This window comes from Myxocyprinus asiaticus, chromosome 34, assembly GCF_019703515.2.
Source record: "Myxocyprinus asiaticus isolate MX2 ecotype Aquarium Trade chromosome 34, UBuf_Myxa_2, whole genome shotgun sequence".
NCBI classification, from domain to species: Eukaryota; Metazoa; Chordata; class Actinopteri; order Cypriniformes; family Catostomidae; genus Myxocyprinus; species Myxocyprinus asiaticus.
Window position 1 is genome coordinate 9208656 of NC_059377.1, and position 17899 is coordinate 9226554.

The 17899-nt window shown below is 37.1% G+C and overlaps 1 protein-coding gene across 2 annotated transcripts in view; it reads left to right on the top strand.

The window, feature by feature from the left end:
• Positions 1–17610, top strand: part of LOC127424835 (RNA polymerase II subunit A C-terminal domain phosphatase-like) — a 167302-nt gene extending 149692 nt beyond the window's left edge. The window contains exon 13 of one of the 2 annotated variants that reach the window (XM_051670294.1): positions 15646–17610. In XM_051670294.1, the coding sequence (XP_051526254.1) occupies positions 15646–15790 (145 nt within the window). In that variant the 3' untranslated portion in view covers positions 15791–17610. The remainder of the gene's footprint in view (positions 1–15645) is intronic. The other variant, XM_051670293.1, reaches the window with a different exon arrangement.
• The last annotated feature ends 289 nt before the right edge of the window (positions 17611–17899 follow it).

Below are 17899 nucleotides of genomic sequence, written 5' to 3' on the forward strand. Positions count from 1 at the left end.
TGGTGAAATTTTGGCCCACTCTTCTTTGCAGAAATGCTTTAGTTCAGCCACATTGGAGGGTTTTCGAGCATGAACTGCCCGTTTAAGTTCCTGCCACAGCAGCTCAATCAGGTTCAAGTCAGGACTTTGACTAGGCCACTCCTAAACTTAAATTTTGCTTCTTTTGAGCCATTCAGAGTTGGACTTACTCCTATGCTTTGGATCATTGTCTTGCTGCGTAATCCAGTTGCGCTTGAGCTTCAACTCATGGACTGATGACCGGATGTTCTCCTTTAGGATTTTCTGGTAGAGAGCAGAATTCATGTTTTCCTCAATTAGTGCAAGTCGCCCTGGCCCTAAAGCAGCAAAGCATCCCCACACCATCACACTACCACCACCATGCTTGACCGTAGGTATGTTCTTTTTGTGGAATTCTGTGTTTGATTTACACCAGATGTAACGGGACCTCTGTCTTCCAAACAGTTCCACTTTCGACTCATCAGTCCACAAAACATTCTCCCTAAAGGTTTGAGGATCAGCAAGGTGTGTTTTGGCATAATTCAGAAGAGCCTTAATTTTCTTCTGGGTTAGCAGTGGTTTTCGCCTTGCCACTCTTCCATGGATGGCATTTTTGGCCAGTTTCTTTCTGATAGTGGAGTCATGAACAGTGACCCTTATTGATGTGAGAGAGGCCCGCAGTTCTTGGATGTTGTCCTTGGCTTTATTGTGACTTCCTGAATGAGTCGTCGCTGTGCTCTTGGAGGAATTTTGGAAGCTCGGCCACTTCTGGGAAGGTTCACTACTGTGCCAAGTTTTCTCCATTTCTCCTTTCACTGTGGTTCTTTGGTGTCCCAGAGCCTTTAAAATAGATTTGTAATCCTCCCAGACTCTGATGAATTTCAATCACCTTTTTCCTCATAATTTCTGGAATTTATTCAACCTTGGCATAGTGTTCTACTGGGTGAGACCTTTTAGCCAACTTCATGGTGCTGAAAAAGTTATATTTAGGTGTTGATTTGATTGAACAGGGCTGGCAGTAATCAGGCCTGGGTGTGTCTAGTCCAGCTGAACCCCATTATGAATGAAGTTTCATAGATTTTGGCATTTAGTAATTAAGGACAAATACTTTTTCACACAGGCCCAGTTGGTATTGGATTACTTTTTTTGCTTGAATAAATAACTTTATCATTTAAAAACTGAATTTTGTGTTTACTCAGATTGCCTTTGTTTTATGTTAGATTTTGTTTGGATTTTTGAAACGGTTTAATATGAAATGTACACAGAAGAATTCAGGATGGGGCAAATACTTTTTCATAACATTGTAAGAGTCATTTGTTTGGGAGGTAGCTATGTATGTTTTGTGTATGTTTTTGTGTAGATTCAAAAGAACCAACTCATGAGTCATTCGTTCGCTGTACAGTATGTTTCACACTGCTGTTCTGGTAGTGTAGGACACATTGTCAAGAGAATTGTAGCACAATGTCCTGTCCACTTGGGTTAAAAATGAACTTTCAAGAACTGTTAACTAGGCTTGAGATCGATGCCTTTTTCACGCATCAGTAATCTGAATATTTTCCAGATGATTATCGATATGTATCGGGATTTTATTTTATTTTTTAGATATAAATAGGGCTGCTCGTTGCACAATAGTCTTTGTCTTTTCAAACATATTTCTCAGCACAACTTTGGTAGTTGTGTGTAAGTGCGAGTGGCAGGGTAACTAAAAGGGGATCGCACACTGGACGCGTCTGGCAGACATCATGGCACATTCTAAAATTTGTAATAATTATTTTCTACAAAGGTACATACAGAGAAATTGCATAATAAACGTCGCCATTTCTAATTGTTCAGTTTGCGCAGTTGCATCAGTTTCATACACTAACCTGCAAACTCATCAATATCACGTTCTCATCAACATCGTTCATTCTTGAAGAAGCTTCATAACTTTGGACTACATTTGGCTGCACCACATAAGCTCATCCTCTGCATCAAAGAGCTCTAAAATACGGTGTGTGATACCTGTGCCTTTTCTGCCCGTGACAGTAAATGTTATATCACCCTCTTGTGGTCTCCCAATGCTGTTATGCAAGATTACATAAACAGAAAACCAACTGAGTGATTTGGAAAGCATGCAAATTAGGCTTCTAATTTAAATGTGGGCTAATTTTAATATATATCGATGCCTCAAAAATATATCGATAAAATAACGTGCCGATCTCTAATCGATATGTTATGAAATTCCTATTGTTAACAACCAAAAATCATGAACATCATTCAGTTCCGATATGTTTTAAAAATGGAAGTGGTTCTGAATAAGAATCTGTTCTTGGTTCCCAACCCAGTTCACAGTGGTTAACTAAGGTTGTTGTAGTTTTTATATTATTATTATTTAACGCCGGTGCAGACATTGTTCTGTACTTTATCTGGTTTACTCACTAAAACTGTCAGAGCAGTTGCATTTTGTAAATTCATCCCACAGCTACAGACATGAACATACAGATGGATGTTTTGCTCCGCTGTCACGATTCACGCTTGTTGAGTTTTTTGAAAGTCTTGAGCGATGAGCATGGCGTTTCAAGATGAGACCCCTGCTGTCTTTTTCATTCTGCACCACTAAAAATCTGGTTTTGCTTGTTGCAGGTTGCACTCTGGTTTCATGGGAACCATATTTAGTTTCTTGTCTTAAACTAGACTCTAATGAAAAGAATGTCAATAAACCTGACTGTTATTGGCACTTGGGTTAATTATGTTTTTGGAGGCTAGAGGTGAATTGACTCACTCTGAGCAGTGTAAGTCTGGCTTGAAAGTGCTATCTTATAAATTACTTACAATTAAATTAACAAGCTCTGGCAGAGTGTGTTTTCCCAGAGTAACTGCTGTCTGAACTGTGTAGTGTAGTGCTGTTTTGTGTGGCATGATTTTCATGGGTTAATGCTTTAAATGTTTATAGAAATGTAAACCTATGAAAAGCTATAGAATTATCTTTACTTAATATCAGCAGAATGACTGGAAAGAGAGACAGAACGAGAGAGATGGTAGCAGTGGACAATGTGTGACAAGAGCAATGAATGAAAGTGGCAAATTAGAAACTTTGTAGCAAATGCTCAAGCTCTTCCTCTCTGCACCAGCAGTGCGTGCCACCTTCATCTCTTCATTTACACCCATCTGAAATTACACAAAATAAGATATTCTGATCCATTCAAGTGCTGTCCTTTAAGTTAAAGGCCTACAGGGTGTCCACTGTATTGGAAAACATGAAAATATTAGGGAATGACATTTTAGTGACATTTTAATCTTATCGGAGACATTTTTACAGTAATAAGTACACTCATTTAAATGTATTAATTGCAAGAGTTGCTAGCTTACAGACATGCAGATACAAATTAAATTTTTCCCCTTAGAAATCTACAGAAATCCTCATCCAGCATTCACAAATGACTGGAAAGGACATGGAAACTTATTGGTCGTAAAACCTTGTGTTTTTGTGGCTGGACACTCAATGAAAGGCTTTATTGTTCCTTTCTCTTCATAGTCTTAAAATCACTGAACTCTACTCTAAATCCATTAGATAGACCGGCCATAGCTACGGCCATCAGAGCTTTAGGTCAGTCCATAAAACACCTGCTCTTTGCTGCAGTGCTTTAATGATGATTGTGCTTCACTGGTGATCCACATCACACTGCTTTGGAATGAGGATTTTAAGTTAAAGAACCCATGAAATGGTTTGGCGAACACAATTTTCTTTTTTCAGGAACAGGAAGTTAGAATGGGGCATATCAAAGGGCTTTGCCTTTTTTTTTCTTTTTTTTTTAAGATATATAGGTGTTTCTTTAACTTCGGGCACTTTTAGTATTGCTAACTTCTAGAAAGTAAAGTCTTGTCAAAACATTTTTCACACTATTTTTATTTCAGTGTCCAACAATGAATGTACATGTATCACAAAAGATTCATGTCATTGTTTTGTTTTTGTTTTTTTTTTCTTCCCCAAGTCATGAAACTTCCTACCACAGTGTCATTTCCACCACATCTCAAATTCTGCATTGTGTTTAATAGGATTCTCTGCTGGAAATGACATTTCTAACAGATTTCTTTGTCTTGCTGTGACTAATTTCATAGCTAACATTTTTATGTGTCCTATATACACGCAATTAAATAATATTTTCACACTTTTTTGCAGCACAAAATCACAGCTTAATTGGAAATGACGGCCAATAAAAATATTCTGCTCGGGTGATATTCACCTTGATTTTTCATTGTTTTCTTCAGACATCACGGCCGGTTCAAGACATTAAGAGGTCCTAGGCAAAATTAATGTTGGAGGCCCCCCTCCCCTCACAAAACAAATTTCTGATTTGGAAACTAAAAGAATGTATTATGTTAGAGCAGTAATGTAAACATCAATTTTACTTTGGAGTAGTTAACACAGTTAACTAATGTTACAGTAGGTGTGTTCAACTTTATGCAGGCCAGCACAGACATATCGGTGCCTGACTATAAGGTTAGAATTTTTTGGGGGTGAATTATTTATTTATTTATTTATTTATTTATTCCAGCTGGTCATGTTTTTATTATATTTTTTTCTAATTACCGGGGTATGTCACGCAACAAAGTGTTAGCTGAATCAAGTGATCACTTAATCACATAATCTGCTTCAAACAGTATCATTTCTTTCAAAGACTAGTATTTTCGACAACTTCTGTTCTTCCTCAAAGGTGCTCATTGTTGCAGCCTGGTAACCTCTAAACAAAACATTGTTACCTGATTAACTGATGAAAACCTGTGCACCCCTGTTTCACAAGAGTTGCATTGCAGCAAGCCAATCACAACAGTTTTTCTTCCAGCTCTTGCCATTTTTGTTGCAATATGCATCATGCTTGCCATGAGTGGTCTGTGGGTTTTCCATGGCCATGCTGTCTGAGACTGTTTAGTTTTTTACTATTAGCTTCAGTAAATTAAACATAATGGAGTGCAAAATAATCAATCCCATATCCATAACTGCACTCTCACAATGTTCACCCCCATTACTCCATTTTCTCTTTATTGTGGGTATACACAATGTGGCTTAAGCTATGCACGACTAATGCAGTGTGGTTTTAAAGATTTTTTTAACTATATTAATATTTTTATTTCATAATATTTATAAAAACTAACATAATTATTATTGGATAACTTGCATATTTACTAAAACACGCAGTTAAAATGTACACATTCATGTTCAATTGACAAGCAATATAATTAAAAATGATTTCAAGAAAATTTCTCGTTTGCTTTGTCTGTACATTTGCAACACACAAACACACAAATGAACAGGCAAGGATCGTATTTTCAACATTTTCAACCCCACCTTCAAAGCAGCTTATACTGTAGGTATTAGTTAAAATCCAAATATTATTGCCAAAATCCAAATATCATCAATAACAATACTGGAAACAAGAACATAACATTTCAGTGCATTATTATAAAACATTTCAGCTCCACACCAATAGTCCCGTGCGTCAGAGAAACATTCTCACTATTCGTAAGACTTTTCAACAATCAGACAGTCATCTCAGTTGCGCATTTCTTAAAAGTTTCTCCCTCTGACAACGACTTTTTCATTTTACGCAAGCATGAGTGAAGCAACATTAGATTTTATTTGGTGATTTTTGCGCTGTCACAGATTTTGTAAAAAGTTTTGATGCCGATGTATTTTACCCTTTACATCTGTGTGGAGAGCAGCTCTGGCAGTACGTATCTCACATACTGTACTGGTGAATCAAATTGAAATCTTTAATGAAAGATTTTGTATCCAGGCAAACAAAATGCATGGGTTTTCCCTGCGTACATTAGCATTTCGCACTAGCTCGCTGACTAACTTAGGGAAAATTCTGCTCAATTTACCTTATAAATGATGAACAAGTGTAAGATGTTGCATGCTAGAATCCGACAGTGATCCGCAGGTCTGCAGCGACCTCTTCGGGTCGATATTTATAATAACTTCATAGCCTGAATGCAATCTTTACATAATCCCTTTTACAATTAGCTAAAATCAGTCCTCAGTCTTGTCCGACGGGCCATATTAAACGACATGCGGGCCGCCAGTTGCCCATCCCTGCTATAGAGAGTACATTGCATGGTGTTTCTCTAAGAAAGATGCGGAATTCAGTGTTTCTGAGTCAAAAACTTAACATCTTTAAGCTCGTTCTTTGTAAGTCAAGCATCTAGATACTCACAGATTTGTGGGAAAACAGAATAATATCTAGTTTTTTATTTTATCACCTCTCAGTTTATGCCGACAATACGTCCATGACCATGCGTAAACTTTGAGCGCTTGTGATTTCGTTATTGCAATGTAGACATCAAACTCATTTTACATGTTATTTGTTCCAACGCTGATAATAGGCGTCGTTTGTGGATTTTCCAAGCACTAGAAATGAAACTTATCGCACAAAGCTCTGGCTAATTACCAAGTTAAAATATCATTTGGAGGCCCACCCGGCAATGCGGAGACCCTAGGCAATTGCCTAGTCTGCCTATAGCTAGCGCCGGTCCTGCATATCTCAAGCATGCTCTTCACCGACAGTTGTCAATTGTGGTGGAAATGACGGCGCAACTGTGGAACAGTGGTATTTTTTGAACAATTGACAATTCATTTTCACATAAATATTGAAATTGTTTATTTTTATTTTACTTTTTTTTTTTTTTTTTTTTTATTTAAATTTTTTTTTTAGATTATCATATTTTAATAATAATTTATGTTTTTATAATGAACTTTCATAATTTAATATTGAAAGTCTGGGTTTTGGACAAGGCTAAAAGAGCACAAATCTATATATAAAAAGCATTTGAAAAGTACCAAAAATAAATGATGGCCTGGTAAAAAGTATTCCAAAAAGTATGTTGTATTATCATGACTTTCATATAGCAAAAAAAAAAAAAAGTAAAAAAAAAAATTATAATCGGTTCCTTGGACTTGAAATTGCCAGAAGATGAAGAAACACCCATATACAGTATAGGCAACAGCATTTAGTATGTCACAGTGTGGTAAAGCAATAGTTGGCAACTTGCTATTGCTAGTAAGTTGCAGGTGGTATTTTATTTGACATTCCATTCTATACACTGTTGAGCAGGAGAAAGTCTGTAAATGTTAAATGCGAATATCTGCTAAAAGTTCATTTTGTAAACTTTAAGAAGTACAGTAGCATATACAGTAGATGGCTTCAAAGCTACTAAACATGGACAAGTCTCAAAACTCCAATGTTGATTTCACACAGATTTAAAATTTCTTAATATATTTGAAATCTTCTTCCTCTTTAAGTGTCCAGTGCTCATATAAAACAATACCACACTTATGCTGCTAAACACACCCAAGTTTTTTTATGAGCTAACATACACAGCTGTGTGGGATTGTTTCGACTGTGTGGTGAGTTGACAGAAAATCTCTGTAGATTATCTATTTTTAGTTAGAGAGATACAATCTCAACATGAGCTTTTTTCTGGATTAATTGATGGGATACAGTCCACTGTGTGTGTGTTCTTTCCATGTGAATGCTACAGTAAACAAAACCATTCACGTTCATGTGTTGCTCATCCGATCTTCATCCATTGTGACTTCAGCTTTGTTCTGTTGCTGTAGTAGTAGGAGGGAGCTGTGTTCATTATGACCAAGCATGACACTTATAGACCTACACTACATTCACGCCTGACCATCAATTAGCCCCCCTCAGTCTTCAATCAGTACACCCCATCATGACACTTAAACACCGCCATATGAGAACGAAGCTTTGTCAATTTAATCAAACACACATTACGCTCTCCACGGTTCTTATTGAATGCCTTTTTTGTGCTTTTAAACATTATTGTGGTTGCATTTGGAAAGACATTAGATTTTAGGAGGAAATGGCAGAATTCTCATTTTGGGTGAACTATTTCTTTTATTGAGGTTTTGTGTTTTTGTTCGTTCCATACTTTCCATTTTATTTTTCAAATCATGCTTTCTATCTATCCTGATTTTTCTTCCATCTTACTTTCTTTCCTCCCTTCACTTTTCACTGAGCTCATTTCATCTCTAGTTTTCTTTTTCTCTCTCTCAGTCCTGTTTAAAACTTTCAGGTGCATTCAGAGGGAACAAACCCACGAGTTTTAACAACTCTGTAGTCACATAGTCATCCTACAAGCTTATTCTCTCTCTTTCTCTCATAGTCAGCCTTTGTGCCTTTGTAATGTGTTTCTTGTAGACAGATGAGGTAGCGAATAAGACCCGCTCGTAAGAAAGAATGATATTCCTTTCTTTGTTCTGTTACTCTGCTGTGCCATTAGCGTTGTGTCTATTTGCAGTTAAAAAACTCTTTCATAAGCTCTCACAGGTTTTCTAGCTTGACAGCAATATTCCCAACGGAGAAGCTTCTGTTTCTTGAGACATCTAAGACATGCATGTTATTTTCAGACGTGTCGTTTTTGGGGCGTTGTTGAGTCAGCAGGGTCACAGACAGCTGTCAGTGGATGAGAGTTCAGCGTTGTCAGTAAACTCTTAGGACAAATCAAGAATGCAGCATTCATTTGAATCTAAAGATGTCGTTTTGCTGCAAACGTTTGATTTTATATGTGGTCAGAAATGTTCAGCGTTCACCCTTCTCTTCGCCACTTTGACCTTTGACTTGTTTTGACTTGCATTCTTTGTAAAGCTGTTTTGGAAGGATTTATATTGTGAAAAGCACTATACAAATACATCTGATATCAACAATTATAGATATCAAGGTTTTTTCTGGGGCAAAAATTGTCTTCGGGCATAGCTTACCTATACGGTGGCATATCGGATGAAACTAGAGACTTTAATCTTTTGACTCAAACAGGTTTCAATGTAAAAACGTAATAAGGTTTCTTAGCAGATGTAGTTTTGTTGGCGTTTCAACCAAACACAAACTCCGCTGTGATTGGCACCATGTTTTGTCACATGTTCATCAAAAGTTTAACCCTTTGCTGACTGCACAGTCTCCTGAACTGAGATCAGTCGGTTTAAATGAAATTAAATTGTGTTGCGTATATCAAAGCGAAAATACAACATCCATGCATGTGTACGCAGGGTTGCACGAGGTTATAGGCTATATTTTAAAAAGAGTAATTGCACTGCACTTAAGTTTCTGAATTGATTAAAGATGCAAGACTTCTAGGGTATGTTATAAACCATAATGTACTTGCATGATAATTTGATACTGAAAGAGTATCTAGAATTTTGTGAAACTGCTCAAATTCGTCAACTTCTTTTCCCATTGATTATGCCGAGTTCATGGACACAGACACAAATGATGTGAGTCAAATGTCGTGAGCCAAATGTCATGCCTCAATTTCCATATATATACTGTCCATAAATATCAAACACTGTCTGTTCTATCAGCAAGTTGATTTTTATTCCCCCCTAATATTTTCCATTATTCTGTTTTTCCTGTGCTTTTATCTTTTATTCATGTTGTCGGGCTGCATCTCTATCAGCAGGTGGTTGTGGATTCATCATTACACTAAATGTGATAGCGCACATACTGTCCTCTGATCAAAGCTGCTGTCTGTACTGTCAGCACATGTAATTGCAGGCTGCTCTTATTTAGGACTGGCTTTGCATTATTATATCTGACTTCTTCAAAACACACCTACAAGTTGGTTGTGTGTGTGTGTGTGTGAGTACAGTGACTTTCATGCATGCAAAGTTAAGAAATCTGAACACATTACTGCTAGATGTGTTAACTTCTTTGACATTTTACTGTATTTCCAGGTTTAATTTATATTTTGAATAGACTTGAAAAGATTTTTGAACCCCACGATGTGGGTTTATATTTTCTCTTTTAATTGTTTAATGTAATTTTGAGTGTGACTATGGTTTAAGGAGGGTGTAACTGTATGCTGGGTTGGAAACCTCAAGGATTAATAGTGGTGTTTTCCGGGGGCCTGGGTAGCTCAGTGGTAAAATACGCTGGCTACCACCCCTGGAGTTCGCGAGTTCAAATCCCAGGGCGTGCTGAGTGACTCCAGCCAGGTCTCCTAAGCAACCAAATTGGCCTGGTTGCTAGGGAGGGTAGAGTCACATGGGGTAACCTCCTCGTGGTCGCTATAATGTGGTTTGTTCTCGGTGGGGCGCATGGTGAATTGAGCGTGGTTGCCGCGGTGGATGGCGTGAAGCCTCCACACGCGCTATGTCTCCGTGGCAACGTGCTCAACAAGCCACGTGATAAGATGCGCGGGTTGACTGTCTCAGACGCGGAGGCAACTGGGATTCGTCCTCCGCAACCCGGACTGAGGCGAATCACTATGCAACCATGAGGACTTAGAGCGCATTGGGAATTGGGCATTCCAAATTGGGAGAAAAAGGGGGAAAAATCCCCAAAAAAAATAAAAAATAAATAAAAAATAGTGGTGTTTTCCTTATTACATCACGTGTTGTTCTGAAAGCAAAAAGAAACAAATGAAACACTGAATGTAGGCTGTCATGGTTGACCAAAGCAAAGTGGGCGCGTTTACTCGCGTGATTAACTGAATGTGAAGCGCTGCCGGTTCATGAAGCGCGAATGGATTGCAGGCGCTGCACGAGTCTGTTGGGTATATGAAGTCTTGTGACATTTTAACTTTTTGTTTAGCCTCTCATTCAGCTCATGAAAACACGCTGCGTGATCATGAGGAAGGATTACATCAAGATGTAGATTGGAATGCAGGTGCGGAATTTATATAAATAAAATATTCTACTCCTTTCTCGCCGTTGCTGGCGTGCCAGTGATTACCCTCCGCGTGCCACTGGTTGCCGACCCCTGCATTAAAGGGATAGTTTACACATGAATGAATATTCTGTCTTTATTTTACTTAGTCTTATGTTGCACCATACCTGTATGACTTTCTTTCTTCCATGGAACACAAAAGGTGATGTCTAACTCCAGAAAGCCATAAAAGTTGTCAATTTGACTGGTACGCTATATTCCAATACGATATACGATAGCTTTATGTGAGGAACATACAGAAATTTCAAGTCATTATTCAATGAAACTCTTCCATTCTACCTTAGCAGTCAAATCTCATTTGCATGTCCGCATATTCAAAGTGGGTGCATTATATGAAAACCAAAGTTGTTTGGGTGCATTATATGAAAACCAAAGTTGTTTGGCGTAAGTGATATCATTACTGGTGCAACAAGTCTGAAGACACCATATTTAAATATTTGTGAATGGGATGTGAGAACTAAGGTCCAGGGGAAGATTATAAGTAAAAACGACTTAAATAACTTAAAGGTGCTATATGTAAGATTGACAACAAGCATTCGAAATGGGTACTGCAGTCCAAATTCAAAATATTGGAGAGTTTCTGCCCCGTCCCAGACTCAAAGCTCATGCGGGTTGCCATAATGAGGACATGCAACAGGAACGAGCGAAACTGAAAATGTCAAGCGACGAGCTATACAGTGTAAGTTGATCAGTTTTTAGATGTATGGCGAGGCTTTTTAGGTCGGTTTGTTTGCTGGCTTCCATGGCTGCAGCACGCAGTGTTGTTTGCCTGCAAACTTGTTCAAATCTGGCAACCCGGCGGTGTCTAAATACTATTGTTGAGTGGGCAGTGGGCGGGATCACACAGGCCAAAACATAAACAGAAATTCCAGAACGGAATGGAAACTTCAAAGTAGAATATACTGGCTGTAGCCAATATTTGGAGAATCCAGTATTTCAACTTAGCATGTTTCCTAATTCTCTAATGACATATTATGGTCATTTTATGATTTAGTACAGTACAAATATTACATATAGCACCTTTAAATGTTAACAATGCAGTTCAGAGATACAAGCCAGTAAATGGTGTTGGGTAAATTACTCAATAAAAGTATCCATTACTAATTCACTAAAATTGTATCCATATTAATTTATTGATTACTTCAGCGAAAAGGTAATCACATTACTAATTACTTTTAAGTTACTTTCTAAAACGGATTTGCTTAATGAATTGAAAATGTCTATATTTGTTATGGCTATACATGCACTTCACAGCAATGCAAATAGGTGTTCATATGTAACTGGTTTACACCCAACCCTGCATATAAAACGGCTGTGGCCCATTTTCACTTAGCAACCTTTATCATCTAAACGCAAAATCCAAACTTATCGAAACTTTGTCCACTTTGACAAAAATACATTTTGAGGATACACGCCCAATTTCGTCCAATTATGCCCATAGGAGATGCTATAACTTAAAAAAAAAATAAAAAATAAAACTTCATAACTCTCCACGCGTTTCATCAAGAAAGTTGTAATTTGACATGAATGCTTGTTTTTGTTCTTTTTTGTCATTTTTGAAACTTTGTGTCCATCCCCATTTAATATCATTGTACAAAAAAAAGCAGCATGATAATTTTTCAAAACATCTCTTGTGTTCAACAGAAGACAGAAAGTCATATGGATTTGGAAGTACATGAGGGTGAGGAAATGATGATGGAATTTCTGATGTGACCCTTTAAAAAATACTTGTATACAAATATATATGGTGGGCTACTGTGAGTGCTTTCCGGTAAAATATTCAGCATTGTAACAATCAGCATTGTTAAAAGTATTACGCAATCAAATTAAATTAAAATCGACCAGAATGCTCTATCACTTTAAGAGACGCCACATTGTAAAAGAATAATGTGTCTGTTTCTTCTGTTCTTTATTCTCTGGTTCTGAGAGCAGCATATGTGTGGTAGAGGAAGAGCAGAATGGTGGATTGCATCAACTTACTGTCAGAAGCTTTACAATGGAGATACACATTCATGAGAGAGGATGTGCTCTGAATCCAGTCATTTCACTGCCTGTCCACATCCTCTGTCATGGTTTGTGTATGTGTGTGTGAGGGGAGGATGCTGTGAAAAAAACATTCACAGCTGAAATATTGGAAAATCACTTTTGCTAAGAGCATGACATTCACAATTCCATATTTGAACACTTTGGATTATTTGTATTATAATAATGTTTAATTCAGAGATCCCAGTGTTTGTTCAGTAGCACTTTCCTAAATCATATGGCACTTTCCACAAATTTTGACCTTGATGACTTTTTTTATTTTTTTACTCAGTGTCAGAAAAACTTAGAGCTAAACCTTCTACCTCAGGAAGACAAACTAAATATTGAATTAGATATTTTATTTTTTTATTTTATTTGAGGTTTGCTCCTTTTTTGCAACCCTCATATCAAAATTTGGGCATGTTTGAATACAGTCTAAAACCATGGTTTTTGTGATCTTGCAATCCTCTAACAATAAACATTAAGCATATAGTAGTATCCATTTCAGTAGGTTTGCCATTATTAAGATTGTTAATGATAAAAGTATGTTTCCCATAAATAAAAATATTTGATGTAACGGTTGCACACACTGTAAAAAAAAATAAAAATAAAAATAGTAATGTTAAACTTACTGTAAAAAACAAAGCAAAAAACAATCAAAAATAAGAAAACAAATATTTTAATAAAATGTGTTTAATTGTGATGGGTCACACTTGGACTTCTGGGAATGGCCAGTTACTGTTTTTTACATCGTAATTTTATCAAAAGTACATTTATTGTCTGGTTATATTATATACATTTTCAGCATTAACTATAAGGTAAATCATATTTTTTATGATATATATTATAAAAAAATAATACTCCAATAATTAAAATGCATTACATTATTGAAAAAAGGTGAGAAAAAGTGGCTTTAGAATCCAATATATTGTTTATTAGCATGTTATTAAACATAAGCAATCATTGGCCTACAGTTCACTGCACTCCATTTTGCAATTGAATTTGTAAGTCAGTCCAAGATTTATTATGAGGGCTTGTCTAAGGACGTGTCAATGTACACCTGCGCCAGACGGACACTTTTGGAGCATCTCACTTTGGTTGCGTCGTGTCATAAACCATTTTTAGGTCGCTGTGTCAAGTTAAATATAGATAAAACATATCTTTAGATCACTACGTTCGGATTTGCACTCTATCAAGCTGTGTTTTGAACATGTCCTCGTGTTGTGCTGTCTGCTCTTGGTAAGTGTGGTTTGTTCTGTATAGCTGCTGTTGCCTATATAGCTGAAGTTTCGCTTACTGCCCCCTGGAGAAAACAGGTGGTATTTCAAGCTTGAATTGCTCAGGAATCTTCCTTAGTACGGTCCGGAGACTTGATTATTTAATTAATCGCACTAAATAGACACGTTAAATTGACAGCCCTAATTTTTACATTCTTTTTCAGTTAAAATTACCAACATTTTTTACAGTGCACAAAATTTTACAGAAGTTTACCATAAAAGAACATGTGTTGTCTTTTTAAACAAATACAAATTTTGAGCATTAACTATACTTTTTTCTTCCAAAGAAAAAAAAAATATATATATATATACATATATATATATATAATTACTATATTTTAACCGTTAAATTATATTATTGTCTTTTTTCCCCTTAAAATTTTTTATTTTTTTATTTTTTATAATGCATAAAATGTGGGACACAACTAAATACTATGTTTTTCATAATTAAAATGAGTTAATGCCTAAAAATATTTATCTGCAATGCATTAAATATAAGTTTTTGATCAAATTTTTGATATATGATTTAGGGTGGAACAGGCCAAAATTGCCATTTTAAGGGTGGATCTATTAGTTATTTTTCATGCTTTGTTAATTACATAGATAACACTTTATCTGATATATTTGATAGTTCTCACTTCATAGTGTGCCGGTTATTGTTTTTAAAAAAGGATAGCATGGGTAGTTCAGTGGTAAAATACGCTGGCTACCACCCCTGGAGTTCACTAGCTCGCTAGTTTGAATCCCAGGGCGTGCTGAGTGACTCCAGCCAGGTCTCCTAAGCAATCAATTTGGCCCGGTTGCTAGGGAGGGTAGAGTCACATGGGGTAAACTCCTCGTGGTCGCTATAATGTGGTTCGTTCTCGGTGGGTCGCGTGGTGAGTTGAGCGTGGTTGTCGCTGTGGATGGCGTGAAGCCTTCAGCGCACTATGTCTCCGTGGCAACGCGCTCAATAAGCCACGTGATAAGATGAGTGGGTTGGCGGTCTCAGACGCGGACAGCCACCCGGACTGAGGCAAATCACTACGCAACCACGAGGACTTAAAAGCACATTGGGAATTGGGCATTCCAAATTAAAAAAAAAAAAAAAAAAAAAAAGGAATGGTACACCTATTTGGACACTATTCCTGTAAGTGCCTTAAGCTAGGATTGTTTTTATTATTATTATGATTTTTGAGGTGCACCAAGCACGACATTTCCTTCCCCAAACTTTCTCCCAGCGTTTTTTTTTTTTTCTCTGCTGCCACCTGTCAGACACATTTACATTTATGCATTTGGCAGACACCTTTATCCAAAGCGACTTACAGTGCACTTATTACAGGGACAATCCCCCCGGAGCAACCTGGAGTTAAGTGCCTTGCTCAAGGACACAATGGTGGTGGCTGTGGGGATCGAACCAGATTACCAGTTATGTGCTTTAGCCCACTACGCCATCACCACTCCAGACACAGGTGGACTTTGTGACATTGCAGATCGCCGGCCTGCAAACCATGACAGACTGGTGCTGCAACCAATCACTGTCAGCAACACTCAACATTGCAATACATAACTGTGGTAACCAGTCTCTTTTGAACCAGTGAGCACTGACTAACGAGCATCATTGACAACTGCCTCTGTTTTCTCTTTAGGGGCCACAAAAGAAAACTGGAAGAGGCCAGAGACAATGATGATGAAGGCTCCAGTAAAGACTCTAATGAGGATGAGGAGGGCAGCAGCTCGGAGGCCGATGAGATGGCCGCTGCGCTGGAGGCGGAGCTTAATGACTTCATGTGACCTGATTGGATGATGAAATGATGAAAATGAACTACTCCAATCAGAACTGATGTTTTCATATGGTACTGGACATAAATGAATATGTGCTTTTGTGTCGCTGTTATACAGCGCAAGTAAATGTGTATCGAAACAAATAGGGAGGGTTTACAAAGAAGATAGTTCATGTACAGTTAGAGTTTTAGACACATAGTTCAATTTCATTGTGAACTCATGTAGCGGTGTGGGAAGTAGATTTTTTGTGTGTGTGTGTGATGTTTTACTTATTTTTGCTCCAGTTCCAAAACAAATTTTTATATTATGTAAATGAAATTAATATTTGGCCATGATTGCCAAAGAGTCTGAACCGGGCCTGTGTGGGCCAGCAGCTACAAACTCAGATGATGTTTAAAGGGGTTTGTGGTGCTCACCAGCAGTCAAACTCAAGACGTCTGAATGTGTCCTGTGTCTCTTTCCTTTCATTTTGTGCTTTGTCCAGTGACGTTGATGCCCCCAAGTGTGATTGACACTGTGCTGCACCAATTACAGAAAACCAGCACCCACAGCCTCGGTCCTCACTTTCTTTTACCAAAAACTTTCCATTAGACAATGTGAATAGCTGTGAATATGAATTGTAAAATGAGTTAGAATGATTCACTGCTTACACCTTTGCATTTTGGCGAGTATTAAAGGAATATTCCGTGTTCAATACAAGTTATGCTCTACCGACAGCATTTGTGGCATAATATCGATTACCACAAAAAATAATTTCGATTCATCCCTCCTTTAAAAAAAAGCAAAAAACTGGGTTACAGTGAGGCACTTACAATGGAAGTGAATGGGGCCAGTCCGTAAACGTTAAATTTCAAACTGTTTCAAAAGTATAGCCACAAGACAAACAATATCTGTTTAAATGATTTTAGCTTAAAGGGTTTGAATAGCGTTGTGTCGTCATGGCAACAAAGTTGTAAAATTGCTTAACTTTACAATGATAAGGTTGGTAAGTGATTTTATCACACATCATGTTAGCGTATAATGTTTACATTTTGTGGCTATACTTTTGAAGCAGTAAGTATTTTTTATGTTTATGGACTGGCCCCATTCACTTCCATTGTAAGTGCCTCACTGAGGGATGAGTCAAAAATAATTTCTGTGGTAATCATCATTATGCTACAAATTTTGTCGGTTGAGTTTAGCTTGTATTAAACCCAGAATATTCCTTTAAGACTTGCGATTCAGTTCTAGTTTGTGACTTGTTTATTACAAATGTTTGTAAGATCATTTTCTTTAAATTGATAAATGTGATCATTTCTGGTCCAGTTGTTTATAAGATGAAATGTTGTAATTAAATGTGCTATCCAACACATGATATCACAACATAATGTCATCATTTGGCTTCTGAAAGCTCAATGAGGTTGGGAGTGGGTGCTGATAGTGATCACTGTGGCAGCATTAAACCGGGTGTTTGGTTGGCACTCATGCCACCCTAAACCATCACTGTACAGACTGGTCAGATCCAGACTAGTAGGATTCAAGTGACCTTGAACAGGAGTGCTGATCTAAGGTCAGTTTTTAATGGTTCTTGAAAGTTGACTAGACGTCTAGATCTGATTCAGTTTCAAATAATTCTCAGAGGTGAGATAAAATAAGCACTTTTATGCTTTTATGGCACCTCATCTCTGTGTGCGTTTTGTGTTTGACTGACGGGCTTCCTGTTCCTTTCATTGTGTTGTTGTTTTCAACAATGTAAAGTATTTGTACTGTATATTCTTTTTCATACCTGACCAAGAAGATACTTTTCATTTAATAAAGGTTTGTTTTATAAATTGGTGTTTTGAAGAATGTTTGTGTTGTTTGAATGCATTGCATTGTATTATAATATTTTTATAAAACTCAGTGACAGTCTAAAAACTTTTACTGAGATGCTTAATAATTGAATGAAGAGAACAAAATCCAAACAACACATCAATAAAATGACTAATTTATTGGGTTTGGAAAATCAGAGAGAATTTTTCTAGTAAAATACTTACCCCCTTTAATGGCAGGGTTCCCATGTTCATGGAAACCACACTTCAACTTTAAATTGTATAACAAACCTTACTTCATACAGTATACTAAGAAAATCAAACAACA